This window comes from Lodderomyces beijingensis (genome assembly GCF_963989305.1).
Source record: "Lodderomyces beijingensis strain CBS 14171 genome assembly, chromosome: 5".
In the NCBI taxonomy this organism is placed as follows: Eukaryota; Fungi; Ascomycota; class Pichiomycetes; order Serinales; family Debaryomycetaceae; genus Lodderomyces; species Lodderomyces beijingensis.
The window spans coordinates 370,668-384,777 of record NC_089974.1 but is presented as its reverse complement, the minus strand read 5'-3'; the positions used below and the strand labels follow the sequence as shown (position 1 = coordinate 384,777).

Below are 14,110 nucleotides of genomic sequence, written 5' to 3'. Positions count from 1 at the left end.
CTCTATCAAGCATCACTACCACTACATAAGCTTCGCACACCTACCTGTAAATTATTACGATTTAGACAGTGAGATTCCACGGTGTTGACTTACATCTGTGATGAGTCTCTTGGAAAGGAGGGGACCGGATACAGTTATCAATTGATATTAAGTAGATATACGGACTCTACTTGCTCTTCTCCTACAATATGCCAGGGTTTGGAAGGGATATCACTCAACCAACGGCTCCAACGCCGCAACGCCAAAAAAAAGCGACTGCGCTACCTGGGTCATGATGACAACGATAGCTCAAGCTTGTCAAATCACCATGGCCACGTATTGTATTGGCCCACGAGCTTTCTACTTAGTACAAGTTTGTTTATTCCTCATTTGGAACGTATACGCCACCGGAGTGCCAGCCACTAGCAGCAATGCAAACCCACTTGCCCTTCTCCCTATTTGAATCCCTCGCCAGACTCCGATACGGGTCCTTGACTTTCATCGGCAGCTCGAGCTCCAAATTGGCGCCTCTAGCAAAACACGTGGTTGGATGTTCCTCTAGCGCCAATTCCCTGGCTCCGATCCCTAAACATCCACAGCTTCGAGACTCGGTTCCCCAGCTCAAGATGGCGCCATCGTTTGTCAATGCTAGATAATGATAATCGCCAATTTCAATCAGCTTTATGTTTTGGCCTTGTAGTTGTGGGATTATGATCGGGGTTGACCCTTTTGCAGATGATTCTGGCTCATCCTCCATCACGTATTGCAAATGGTCATCGAGTCCAATGAGGACTTGGTCATGGTTGGTGAACACGACAAAATTGGCCATGCAGCTGTTTAAACGAGTGAATTGCACATTTTCAACTTGATTGTCCAACCAGGTGTTGAAGTTAGCCATGGGGTAGACTTTGGAGTTGAGTTCCTCCACTTCAATAACATCATCTGCGTCTCGTGACGCAAATTCATGGGCGTTGAATCTAAACTGATATAATCTCGAGTCGGATTTCTTGATGTACAACACATAGTCAGCCCCAACAGTAAAGTCAACCACATCGTTGTTTGTATGCGGTATAACAATGTAGCTTGCTTCGCATTCAAACTCTTGGCTTTCGAATTGCTCTCTTGTTGTAGGTTTTCTCGTGTACCACACCACTAACCCTACATTGTCAATTAAGCACGAGGACAAGTTCCAGCCCGCGGCAATCTTGTTGATCAATAGCTTGTTGGAGATGCCCTGGAACTTGACCTTGATGCCGATATTTGAATTGCAGCCCGCGTCCCATGTATAGATATTGTTGTGATTGTCCAATGCGATGATATGTTCTCTTCCCGTGCTGATGGAAACGAGTTTCCTAGCGTCTTTTGAATTGAGCGAGACAAAACCCGCCATGCTTTTTGGTGACAGTGGTGGTGGTAAGAATAGCCTCGATAGAAAGTTTGTTTCTTGAATGTTGGAGGGCGGATGCGTTAATGGCGGCGACGGGGGCTGGAGCTTGCGCCTCGACTGCGGGAGATCTTGCAACGACGAAGAACCTTCATTTGTCACCTCTTGTGTATCATCATCATTATCATCACCGCTGCTGCTGCTACTATCTTGTGAGTATCTCATCCCCATCAAGGGGATGGGCATCACTCCAAATCTCCCGTTGCCGTGATTATGATGGCGATGTTCGTCACGTCTGAGGTTCCTTCTACCGCCAATGTTGTCGTCTTGGTTATTTCTGCTTATACTCAACAACGCCGTTGTGCCAGGGTTAGGCTTGTAGTCCTTGCCACTGATTGGCCCCGGGGTCGATAATCCTTGCTGGGGTCGTTTCCAATCCATCCCCGTGAACCAGAGCTCTCCATTGTTCAATAGGATGATGAAACTGTATCCGTTTGCTTTCAAGTCCACAACCAAGTGGTTGTTGAACTCGGCAATGTTGGTTGGGGTGTGGACCGACCATCCGCCTAGCTTTTTCGAAACGTGAGACTGGTCGATTCTTGTGGAAAGGTATCCCAACCGGCCCCCGTTGCTTTCGCCCCAGGTAAACACCTGCTGCGCTGGGTTGCATCGCAACAAGAACAATTGCTTCCAGTTTATCTGGTCTTTCAAGCTCAACGTGTAGTTGTTTTCATTGTTGGTGAACTTTTTGTTGTACAAGAGTTGGTAGATCGTGTTGGAAGTGTCGTAGATTTCATATAGTAGCTTGTTGAGGGTGAAGAATTTGAAAGTCTGCTCAGGGGTTAGGTACTGGGCAATGGCAAAAGTTAGTATATCCTCCCCCAAATCTGTAATCTTGAGAGACAGTGTCATAATAAGGTTAGTGGTGGATGGTAAAGTGAATTGATCGGTGGTGGTGATGGTGATTTGCCATCGACTTGCTTTATCCTTATTTGAAATTGTGCGACATCAAACCCCCTTATTTACTTAGTCAGTACCACTACCCGCTCACTCACTCACTTACATGCGATGTCTGTATCGAGGCCAGGGGGGGACCATAAGAGATAGAGAAGATGGATGAAATCAAGAAGAGAATAATGTAAAAACGCTATCATCAGGACCGTCTGGGGCGTAAAATGAAGTCGATGGCCGTTCCTCTCCTTTTTTTTGCAGCAATTTGGCGCGAAAAAAGTCATATCCAAACCCCAAATCTGCGGCAATGATTTTGATTGGAAAGTGTCGTAATTGGGATCTCGGTAAAAGAGAAGGTTTCGAGTGCTAGACCGGGGGGTGGCCTCGCGATGGAGATCCACCTGATCCCCCACTCTAAGAATCCTCAATTTGAAACCTAGAATCATAGGTATAATAGGATCCCCAACAGGCCAGCCTATAAGCTAGAGATTACTCGTTAAAAAAGCATTGCATCTGGCCCGTGACTGGTAAGGGGGATTTAACTAAACATCCCACCGTGCCCGTAACCCAGCAATTTTACTCAAAGTTGTCCAGATTTGAACACACAGCTAGACCGGTCATTTTGAAGAAGGGCACACTAATCATCAACGAAACCCAAATTTTCACACATTGAGGACAATCACGGCCAAATCTCATTTGCAACATATGCCATCCCGGGTCGTTGATTTAATGGCCTTAAAGTTGGGTGCTGACTTCCCCGTGCTTCTCAGCCTAAAAAAAAAAATTAGACTCCTTCATCCACTACAAATACACTCTACGACATGTGGAACTGTACCAGCGATATAGCTGATTGAACCTAATCCCAATTCATTTCGAGTCATCACCAAACTCGGTACCTTTTAAAAACCGTCAAGGGCGACGGACAGGACAGAAGAAGTCTCACAACGACGTAGCCTAAAAACCAAAAAGAACGGAGGGAACGGGGGGGGGATCCAAGAAACGACCGTTGTGGAACCACCGGGTTCATCTCCACAGGCAATCAAAGCGAAAACCTAACCTGGACACGGCACCAAAAAAAAAAACGCTACCCTCCCTCCCGCTTCATTCACTCCCTCTATTTTCACGAAGAACTAAAATCTAATCTGATTGAATCTTATCAGTTTCGATCAGCGCACGTGACGTATACCGAAGCAGTCCCACCTCGTCTACATATGCGACAACAAATGAAGCATGCGGCATGTAAATTTTCCGACTAGAACATTAGGCGCCGTTTCATCCAACCACTCCACCTCTCTTTTTGTCCATTCCCGAAGCTCAATTTTGGCTTTGCTTGCACCGGCTATGATTGGCTGGATGCACCTTGAAAACTTCAAAGCCTCTTTTTAAATTACTTGACATTTTCTTTTTCCAATACAGCGGATGCTATCTTGATGGGTGGGAAACTAAGATGCATCGGCTGCAAAATTGAGAGAACAGGGAGTAACGACACATTGGTTTACGACAACTACGCATACATTTAGATGCAAATTATATAAATACCCATAGAGTATCCACATGGAAGCCACTTCAAGTTGGAGGGGGTTTCTGGTTTCCTCACCTGCCCCTCACCCCATTTCCAGTCACATACAACTCCCTTCAAAAAAAAAAAAAAAAAGAAAAAGCTTAGGATAGGATGGTTAATGTATTCAACGTGCAGATCTTCTTCATCGTGTTCCGCGAGTGTCTCGAAGCAGTAGTAGTCGTCTCCGTCCTCCTCGCCTTTCTCAAACAAGGCATAGGCAAATCATCGAGCGACCCCAAGATCTACAAGAAGCTACGCAGGCAAGTGTGGCTAGGGGCCATCATTGGCGTCGCGATATGTATCATCATCGGGGTCATCTTCATTGCGTTATTCTACACTTTGGGAAACGACATCTGGTCCAAGTCCGAGGATCTATGGGAGGGGATCTTTTGCATGATTGCCACTGTGTTGATCTCGATGATGGGGATCGCCATGTTGCGCATCAACAAGATGAAGGAGAAATGGAGGGTCAAGTTGGCCCAGGCGTTAACTCGGCCACCGGCACATAAGAAGGACCGGTTCAAGATTGGGTATTTGACGAAGAAATACTGTATGTTCATCTTGCCCTTGATTACGTGCTTGAGGGAGGGGTTAGAGGCGATTGTGTTTGTTGGCGGGGTGGGGTTGAACTCGCCCGCTACCTCGTTCCCCATCCCCGTGATCTGTGGTTTGATCGCTGGTATCGCGGTGGGCACGATATTGTATTTCTCGGGCTCGTCGATTAGTTTACAGGTTTTCCTTATTATATCGACGGGGATCTTGTATCTTATTTCCGCGGGGTTGTTTTCGCGTGGTGTATGGTATTTCGAAAGCCATGTGTTTAATAATCAAACGGGTGGCGATGCCTCGGAGAATGGATCTGGCCCGGGCACCTACGATATTAACAAGTCGGTGTGGCATGTCAATTGCTGCAACCCCGAGATTGATAATGGGTGGGATGTGTTTAATGCGTTGTTGGGATGGCAGAATAGCGCCACTTACGGCTCGGTCTTATCTTATAACCTCTACTGGTTAGCCATCATCGTGACGTTGTTGTTGATGCTTTACGAAGAGAAAGTGGGCCATTTGCCCTTGTTGAAGGGGGTCACTTTGAGATCGATGAACCCGATGTACCACATTAAGAATAAAAAGAAGCACGAGTTGACGCAGGCCGAAAAGGATAAGTTGTTTGCCGATTTGCGCAACGCGAGGTTCAATGCTGATGGCGGGGTCGAGTTGGATGATGTCGACGAGGTGAAGAACGAGAGGGTCAGCTTGAGCTCGGAAAAGCGTCCTTAAACGATCACCACTTGACAGACGCCGAGGGGTTTGGCTCGTGGCCTACAGCTGAAACACACACACACACACACAATGTAAAGCTGGGTAGGTCCACGAGCTAACTCTCACGTCGTTTCAAACTCGTCTGCTTTTAGTTCATTCAACGTTGATTTTTTTTTTTCGTTTTATTTTGGCAAGAGGTATATATATTTTGGCTGAATAACGGGAGGGAGACCGGGGGGCGGTCGCTTTCTTTTTATATCTCGTTTGAATTTTAATATAGTCACCGTGGTAGACACTGAAACTGTAATACTATTCGCTATTGAAGGCAAGCTGTGTTGCGAGATGAGGCCCCGGCCCCAGGCACAATCTCCCACCGTCGCACATCCCAGAGTTTTAGGACAAATCACTACAAAGTCATTTCTAGTAACTTCTCAACAGTAAAATTTATATACTAAATCTCAATCCAAAAAAGTCTAGTGATAGCATCCTCTACCTGATGATGAAAAAGTTTTGAAAAAAAAAATTAAAAAAACCATTTATAACCCTGTTAACTCAATGATTTCAAAAAAAAGTTCTTGAATAAATAATTTATGTATGTATGTACATATATCGTCGCTGTTGAATGTTCTCTTGTCCCATGTTTCATTATTGTCTTTTTCATTTTTTTTTTTTCATTAATCCTATTTGTTGATTTTTTTCATTGTCCTACTTCATGCCAACAAAGACACCGTCTTCAAGGGACATCGTCAAGTGGATGCATTTTTTTGGTGGATAGGTGTCGTCTCTCGACTCCAAAGTGGGGAACAATTGAGCTAACCTGGCAATGACATAGGAGGCTTCAGTCAAGGCAAACTGCTGGCCCAAGCAGATTCTAGGACCACCGTTGAAGGGCAAGTAGGCCCAGCCCAAACGCTTCATGTCGGCCCATCTCTCAGGTTTAAACTCATAAGAGTCCTTACCGTAATATTCTTCCAATCTGTGGGTCTTGTAGATAGTGTAAGCCACAGTCGAGCCTTTGGGGACAAAGATGGGTGAGTTGGCGTCGGGGCCACCACCGCGGGGCAAGGTGGTGTCTCTCAACGCGGTTCTGAAATTGATGGGCACCGATGGGTATAATCTCAAGGCCTCATTCAAAATCCACTTAAGGTACTCGCATTTTTTCAAAGTTTCAAACGAAATCGAGTCAACTTCAGCCTCGGTGGCACCAGCTCCAAAGTTTTCGAAAACTTCTTCTCTCAACTTTTGCCATATCTTGGGGTTTCTAGCCAATTCATACATGGTGAATGACAACAAACCAGCAGTGGTGTCTCTTCCGGCAACCATAATGTTCAACAACTGGTCTTGCAAAACCTTGGGGTTTCTAGTCTGCTTCACCAACTCGTAAAGGAAAATATATCCGCCTCTCGATTTTTCTTCAATTTCTTCAGGGGTAAAGTTTAATGCATTATTGACAAAGTATTGAGCCAAGTGGTGGACCTTGGCATTATCCTCACGAAAGCTCTTGCTGTTGAACAACCAGTAAAAGAGTTGGGAATAGGTTCTAGTGGCAAGGTAGTGCTGCGATCTGTTAAAGGCATCGGCAAAGGCTTCTCTTCCAGGAATGTCATTAGGAGGAGGAATGCCCAATTTAGAGTCGTACAACGAGTGAACCGACTCACCAAACAAAAACTCAGTGGCAGTGTCAACGGTGAATCTGAAAAACAACTCTTGCAAGTCAAACGTCTCGAAGTTGTGCATTCTAATGTGCTTAGCCAAGACTTGAATATGAGGTTCCAAAGACTTGACATGGGCAATTTGTTCTCTAGCAAACTGGGGTCTCAACATTGCCCTAGAGTCCTTCCACCCGCTGCCGTCCAAAGTGAAGATGCCATCACCCAACAAGGGCAAAAAATGAGCATGTCTCGTGCCCAAGCCGTAATCGTTAAACTGGGTAGCCAAAACTGCCTTGATGTTTTCCGGGTCAATGGTAAAGACAATCTTCATGATACCGCACACCTTGACGTAGATGGTGCCGCTGCTATACTCACTAAACCACTTATCGCCAAACTCAGCCAATTTTCCTTGGTTCTTGGCAGAGACAATCATGTATAAACCATTGACTCCCGTGTATCCCGCGGGTGCAAAGTGGGCGGGGTTTTTGCAGCCCAACTTCCAGCTCATAAATGCATCCTTGAGGTTGAAGGAGACAATGTAGGTGACAATCAAAAGGGCAATGATCGAGTACCATCTGGTCAAGTAGGGCAATATCTCGTGGCCCAAGTTTACAACTTGCTCCGTGAAACTAGTGGACATTTTTTTATATATAGTTAGTCAAATACAGCAATGATCTTGCTCAGTTGTTGAATGAAAAAAGAAACAGGAAAAAAAAAGGAAAAAAGTGAACTAGAAGAAAGGATTTTTGTAGTTATTGGTGGTGGGATGGGTTTTGTAAGAAGGACAAGACGGTGGAAAATAGCCTGAAAAGAGGGTTCATGGGCTTAGAAGGAGGTGGGGGAAATTGGAGCTTCTTTATAGTAGTCTCATTGGGAAATTAAATTGAAGGTTGGTGGGCTATCCCACTGCCTGCTATTGTTCGTTTACCCAGCTTGTACTAACCACTCCCAATGTACCAATGCCTACTATTTTACAACCCGCACTATCATAGTCCTATAGTGAGTACTAAGCAGTAGGCACAACACAGTAGGCAGTAGGCAGTATTGGCTTCCTTTGCGTTCAGATCAGCTTAAGCTCAAGCTTCAGGTTTTTTTTTTTTTTATTTTTTTTTTTTAAATTACAAAATTGGGTTTTTTGGAGCTGATTGCACGACCCGTACTTCTCACAGAGAGGGAAATTTCCATGTGAAGGAATAATGCAGGGCGGGGTATTATTTACCCCACCATTTTTTTTCACAGTCACTATACACAGGTGTTTGTTAGTGGTAGTGAAGTAGGGTTTTCTAGTTTTCCCGCACTGCGCGTCTCTTTCCCTATCCAGTGCATGTTTGTGTAATATTATCGCTGAGCACATGACATATTTTGTTTTTTTTTTCACATGAATTAGACTGGCGGGGGGTTACGTAATTAGTTGCTCTCACTGCGAGCAACATTTAACGGGCGGGTTTTTAGTCCCACCAAACTAAACGAAGCAATAGACAAGAGGGGAGATAACAGCAGTTTACTAACGACACGACACTGGAACAAAGACAAGGCTCCAACTTCCACCACCCACAAGACTCAGCACGTGATGGGGTTACGGGATAAAAGGGGGATTAGAGTTTGCCCCAGATTCCAAGATCGAGATGGAAATAAAAGCATAAAACTCAAATGTCAAAGTCTCCCCATGAGTGGGCCAGAGTAGAGTGAGGGTAGTGTTGGAGTTTGCGCGCTTCGGCATACCCCATCTTTTTCTCATGTTGCATCGCATATGGAGTTAGCGAGAGAGACAGTAAGAGAAAAGACACCAGGTGGAGGGAAGTATCGGGATGTGCACAGATTGGAAAGGGGGGAACGGTTTACCCCAGTTCCAACTGCTTTCTGTAAAGTGTTCTGTGACCATACCTTTATGAGGTTGCAAGTTGGCACTTTGGCTACTTTTCACAATACCAAAGATTGGCACCAGTGAAGTGCCTGCTACTGGGTGGGTTTAGGGCATGAAGTGAAAGAAAAGAGAGTCGTGTTCTTTGGCTGTTCCCACTAAAAAGAATGCGGGGGTTAAAGAAACAAGAGGGCGGTGACTACAGTGTTTAGGACGGAGTTGTTTTTGCTTTGTTTGGCAAGAGCACGCCCCAAAAGAGGAACCCAGTGGGAGGGGAGGGGGTATAACTTGCCCCAATCGCCTCATCGCATGTTCAAATTTGCTACGTCCGCCCCCATCACTTTTCATACCTTGAGCCATCCAATCAGAACATGAACTGAGCTGAAATTAGGGGAGATGATGAGTTATGGTGGTTCTTTTCAGATCCATCGAGAGATCTTCTAGATTTCGATTCGAGGCTTGATGTGCCCCCCCCCCCCCCCCCCCGTTTTCTCTCGAGAGTTTCTGCTCCAAGGGCGTTGTTTCTATTGTTCGCTAACACTAACAGCAGTAACAAGAACTGACACATGTGCAGTACTCTCGGGGAGTCTGGTAATAGGGGGTTGCTTCTGGGTTGGCGTCTGCCTCCAACAATAAACAACCACAAGGCATTCTTTTCTGACCTTGCGCCTAACCATCGCGCTTTGTTCGACAATAATACCCTTATAGTCAATATGTGCCTCTTTGTCGTTGCTGCAGAATTGCAGAACTGGTAGCGCACGCACACGCACACGCACACACAGACTAGTTTGCTGCAAATGGAAAATTCACATGCATTCTGTTTGTTTGGTAACTTTAAAACAAAGCAGTTTTACTTGTGATTGTATTGGCTGGTTGGATGATTGGTTAATGCATGGTGTGCTCAACATTTTCATGGCTTTGGAAGGCTCCAGGTTATAACGCAGACATAGCCTCTGAAGATGCAGGACTGAAGCTGAAACTGAAGCTGGTGGCAAGTTTGTCTGAGTCTCACCCGATGGGTATACTAATAAGGTCACAATGAGTTCGTTTCGATTGGCCGCAATAGAGCAACACAGGCCTCACACCACTAAACAACAGTGTCAGAAAAGGGCAAGAGATGGAGATGGCCACCAACTAAAGTATACAGCTTTGGTGGTGGTGGTTGTGTCAAGAGACGAGCGGAAAAAAATATCGCCGGTTTTCTTAAACTCCGTAGATTGCGTCAGGCTTAGTTTGATTATACGATTTACCCCTCAGTCCAACGCTTACCTCCGTGTTATCTCCGGTACCCCCTCATGCTCAACAGTCACAACAATCACCAGCAACATCATCTGTCATCAGATGTCATGAAAGTGTAATTGTAATGTCATGAAATGAGGCAAATTCGAGTGATAGAGACACGTCACGTGATCGCTCCCTTCACCCCCCCCCCCTTTTCCCCGTCACTCGAAATTCGAAAATACTATGTTGTTTTCCCTCTCTTCGAATCCTCATGAGTTTTAATAAAACCCACCGGATCGTGCGTTTCAACAAGTTTGAAAAGTCTGTGATATCTCAGACACAGCTGAAACACCACCAAAGCACAATAAGACACCCAATTTTTTTAACTTCCCCATCCCGTGCTTCCTATCTAGTAGCTATTGTCTCTAAATTGGGAACACTACTTGAGTAAGCCTAACTCTCACATGCTAGTTGGAGTGGGTGTCAAGTTTGAGATAAGGTTGATAACCGTCGATCTTCTTTTGGCTCAACTACTAGGAAACCTCATCAGATGAAGAAGAGTAACCACGTGTTGAGCGTCACGTGATGGTCGTTGGTGTGACCCGCCAGAATCATCTTCATTGATGGTGATGTTTTTTTGTTTTTTTTTTTCGCCACGATTGAGTGTGAAGTACTAGAGTGATGCTCACCACATGGAGTATATGTAGATGTAAGTGTAGTAGATAGACGTTGAAAAAATTTCGAGCGAGAGTAATACCACACCAACGCCCATCTCTTCGCATCATCTCATCTTATTATTGCAATATTGCATCTTTATCGCGGCCATGATGGTAATCACAACAGAAGAAATACTAATCCGCGCACCACCATACATCCAACCATCACTATGCCGCGTGAGTGACATCCACGCTCGGATAGAGCACAGCTTGACTGCACCACCACCACAAACCACGATCAACATTAGCGACGTTGTGCTCGACGTGGAGAACTTAGCTGATTGGACCCACGACGAGGTGGTGGACTCAAATGAGGCTAGCGAATACATCGAGTTTCAGAGGTTGCACAAGTTGAAGTTCTTGAAAGAAGTACGTGATCGCGGCTTGGTTTTGACTCTGGATCGTAATGACGAGGGTGGTGGTGCGAGGAGTAATTTGGCGCACACGTTTATGAATTACTGATGTGATGTGTTTATTCATCTATCTATTCAACGCTTATTCTACCTACTATCTATCGATGGGGCAATTGGGCAATTGAACAACTGGGCGACTGGGCAACTGGGCAGTGAGTAATTGGGCAATTTGGGTTATTTTGGGTTAATTTGGATCAGATGTATTCAAAGTCGGTGCTCAAGTCGATCTCCTCCTTATACTCATGGCAATAACTCCCATACATCTTCAAGTCCCTAGTTGGGATAAGATTCATGTCCAAGTAGTTGCCATTGTGGGCATCGCGTATCCGTGTAACTAGCTCGCTACAATAGAAATTATACATCTCCTGGTCCTGCGCCTTGGGCTTGAGTTTGGTGGTGCTGGACATGGACACGTTGGATGATGCTTTTTGCATTTTTTGTCTTTTCTGGTTCATGATTGTACTGCAGTCGAATTGCGCTTGGTATAGTTTGGCGTCTTCGTCGCTGACTCGAAAACGCCAACACCCAACTTCATCATCATCGCCATCATCATCTACTTGTCGTTCTGGTTCTCTTCCACCTCTTTCTTGTTCGTTGTCGTCACCACCGTTGGAGTTGCTCTCGCGCGAGCTGGGCGAGTTGCCATCCCTCGAGTAGGCCCCTATCGCGGCATACTCCCTATTCTTCAACTTCAGCGTAATCTTCGAAGCTAGGAAATTCTTGATGTTCTTGGGATTGTACTTGGTCATCGAATCGTCGGCCTGCGCCACATTGTCACTGCTATCGTCATGCTCGAGATACGACAATTCCTGCTCGCCAACCCGCTTATCGCCATTGCGAAACTTGCGGCTTTCAAATGGACTGTAATCGAAGCAAACCAATTTGCCGGCGCCGTTGGCCTGGAGTCCCTGTACTCCGCCCAGTGGGAAATACCGCGAGTTGGAGTTCATCCCGTATTGGAAAATCTCGCCAAATGATTGGTACTTCCGAGGAATGTAGCACTCATTGAACCACTTGTCGCTTATATCGGTAACTTTAGGGAGCTCATCTTCCACCTCGCCTCCTTTTGTTTCTGGCTTCACGTCGATTCTGAATCTCCCCCGGTCGAGGTTTCTTTCGTTGTACCAACACGTATAACTCCTCTTGGCCCGCGAGTTGTAATCAATCGACAAGTCATTATGCAACGCAAAGTCACTAGCCAAGTCCCAAAGTTTCGGCATATCAGGCGAATACTCGTAATTACCCAAAAAGAGATTGATCGACTCTTGCCGTATCGTGTCCATAAACGAATTCGAGTACATCCGCTTGATACTGTTCAACATGTCCCGCGTGTGCGACGACCACTGATTAATCCGCCGGTACGAGTCCATGGTGTTGACCAAATTGGATCCGCCGTATTGTATCGCGATAGTATCGCCATGGTCATGAAATATTTCCGTCAAGATGTTGATCAAGTCCGAGTCGTAATCGAGCGTCTTGTCCTGCGAGATGATTTTCAAACTTTGCAACTGCTTTGTGAGGGCCTCTTTGCCAATGATAAACTGCGCCGCGTTGGTCCGGTCCAAGCAGTCTATACAGTTGGTGCGAATGATCCCCAGTTGCAACTTGGTCCGCGCCAAAGTGGTGCCGTTGTGGAAAATGCCAATTTGGTCGATGGCCTCAGTGGCTATATCCTGCAAAGGGGTAATCACATCAAGGTTCTTTTTCGAGTGCTTCGACATGTCAAACGCATGATACTGGAGTTTACTCTCCTGGGGGAGAAATTGGTTGAGGTACCTGATGCAGTTGATATACTGCACGTTCAACTTCAGCTCCCGCGGCTGTTTCTCCTTCTGTTTGATCAAGTTCAATATAATCACCGGCGAGCCGTACCGGTAAAACAAGTTATCGAAATGGAGAGCCGAGCTCTGATAATAGGGGTCGGGCAAATTGACCTTGATCGGCGGTTTGGGCAATTTGTTCATGTCTTGAGTCCAGTACAACGGGATCGAGCCTCGGTGCTGGACAAAACTGGTGTATCTGGGGTTGTTGTACATGCCGTACTTGGTATCGTGGAAACTCGTCGTCAACATATCGCTGACAATCTGCTCGGTCTCAATCTCGTTGGCCACATTGCCCATATTGTTGGTGCCCCGTTTCAAGAACCGGGCCCCGGCAAAGTGGTGCGATCGTCGCGCAATGATGGTGATGTAAAACTTTTTGCCGTAGATGCTGATGTTGGCCTGGTCGATAAAGCCATGCACGATGGGCTGGAACCATTCGTACGTTGCCACGTCTTCATTCTGCAACGGCGGCCGCAAAAGCAAATTGTTCCACACAAACCTATCGTTATGCTCAAAGCTGCGGTAGAGCTCATTATTGTTGCCGCAGCCGCAGCAGCCGCTGCTGCTGCTGTTGTTGTTGTTGCCAGATTGAGCCGAGTCATCGTGGTTGCGCATCTTGTGCCGCATGATGTTGGTTTGCAACGAATTGGTAATGTCGTAATTGTAGCTGAAATAAAAAGTCTTGCCCAAGTCCATATACCTGAATATCGACAATAGCTTATCCTCATCGCTGTATTTCTCGGGTTTCTTGTAGTTGGTGCCCAAGGGCACAAGCTTGGTCTCGTCGATGTGATAAATATAATGGCCCCCGATAATGGCAACCTGGGAGCATTTGGTGATTAGACTTAAATAGTACCCCTTGGTGAACCTTATGAGGCCAAGCAAGCCATAGCCATGCGCCAACTTGTGAATGCCCCCATCTATCGAATCGTTTAAAGAATTGAGCAACTCAATGACATCCTTTCGCGTATAAAAATAGTTCTTATCTTCAATGAAAGAAAGCAGCGTTTCGTCCTCGGAGTCCCTTCCAATCTCCATTATCCGGTACAAGGACTCCTTGGCGTTGCTCCCGACTATGTAGATGGTATTGGTGGAGTTGTAGATGGTGAACCGCTGGAGCAAGATCCGCTTGTGCACGCGGTTATCGTCGCCGTTGCGTCCGTAAAAGTCATCCTCGTCGTTCCTGGCAAAATCGTCGTACCTCTTCTCCGGCTCAATGGAGGCGGCCGTGGCAGTGGCAGTGGCAGTGTCTGGTGATTGCATGAATGCCCCAAGCTGGTTGGTTTCCA

General features: G+C 46.1%; 5 protein-coding genes across 5 annotated transcripts; 2 read left to right on the top strand and 3 right to left on the bottom strand. All coding sequences in view use genetic code 12, as the record gives it.

Annotated features, from left to right (window-relative positions):
- Window positions 1–358: 358 nt before the first annotated feature.
- LODBEIA_P40710 (uncharacterized protein) lies at window positions 359–2,275 on the bottom strand (the record flags this gene model as incomplete). The annotated part of the gene is made up of 1 exon (XM_066974252.1): window positions 359–2,275. The coding sequence occupies one exon, from the start codon at window positions 2,273–2,275 to the stop codon at window positions 359–361; it is 1,917 nt and encodes a 638-aa protein (XP_066831009.1).
- A 1,711-nt stretch (window positions 2,276–3,986) lies between these two features.
- On the top strand, window positions 3,987–5,153 carry LODBEIA_P40700 (uncharacterized protein; the record flags this gene model as incomplete). Its single annotated transcript, XM_066974251.1, has 1 exon — window positions 3,987–5,153. One exon carries the CDS (start codon window positions 3,987–3,989, stop codon window positions 5,151–5,153), a length of 1,167 nt encoding a protein of 388 aa, XP_066831008.1.
- Window positions 5,154–5,840: 687 nt separating this feature from the next.
- LODBEIA_P40690 (uncharacterized protein) lies at window positions 5,841–7,427 on the bottom strand (the record flags this gene model as incomplete). Its single annotated transcript, XM_066974249.1, has 1 exon — window positions 5,841–7,427. One exon carries the CDS (start codon window positions 7,425–7,427, stop codon window positions 5,841–5,843), a length of 1,587 nt encoding a protein of 528 aa, XP_066831007.1.
- A 3,266-nt stretch (window positions 7,428–10,693) lies between these two features.
- On the top strand, window positions 10,694–11,047 carry LODBEIA_P40680 (uncharacterized protein; the record flags this gene model as incomplete). The annotated part of the gene is made up of 1 exon (XM_066974248.1): window positions 10,694–11,047. The coding sequence occupies one exon, from the start codon at window positions 10,694–10,696 to the stop codon at window positions 11,045–11,047; it is 354 nt and encodes a 117-aa protein (XP_066831006.1).
- A 145-nt stretch (window positions 11,048–11,192) lies between these two features.
- Window positions 11,193–14,084, bottom strand: LODBEIA_P40670 (uncharacterized protein; the record flags this gene model as incomplete). Its single annotated transcript, XM_066974247.1, has 1 exon — window positions 11,193–14,084. The coding sequence occupies one exon, from the start codon at window positions 14,082–14,084 to the stop codon at window positions 11,193–11,195; it is 2,892 nt and encodes a 963-aa protein (XP_066831005.1).
- Between the last annotated feature and the right edge of the window lie 26 nt (window positions 14,085–14,110).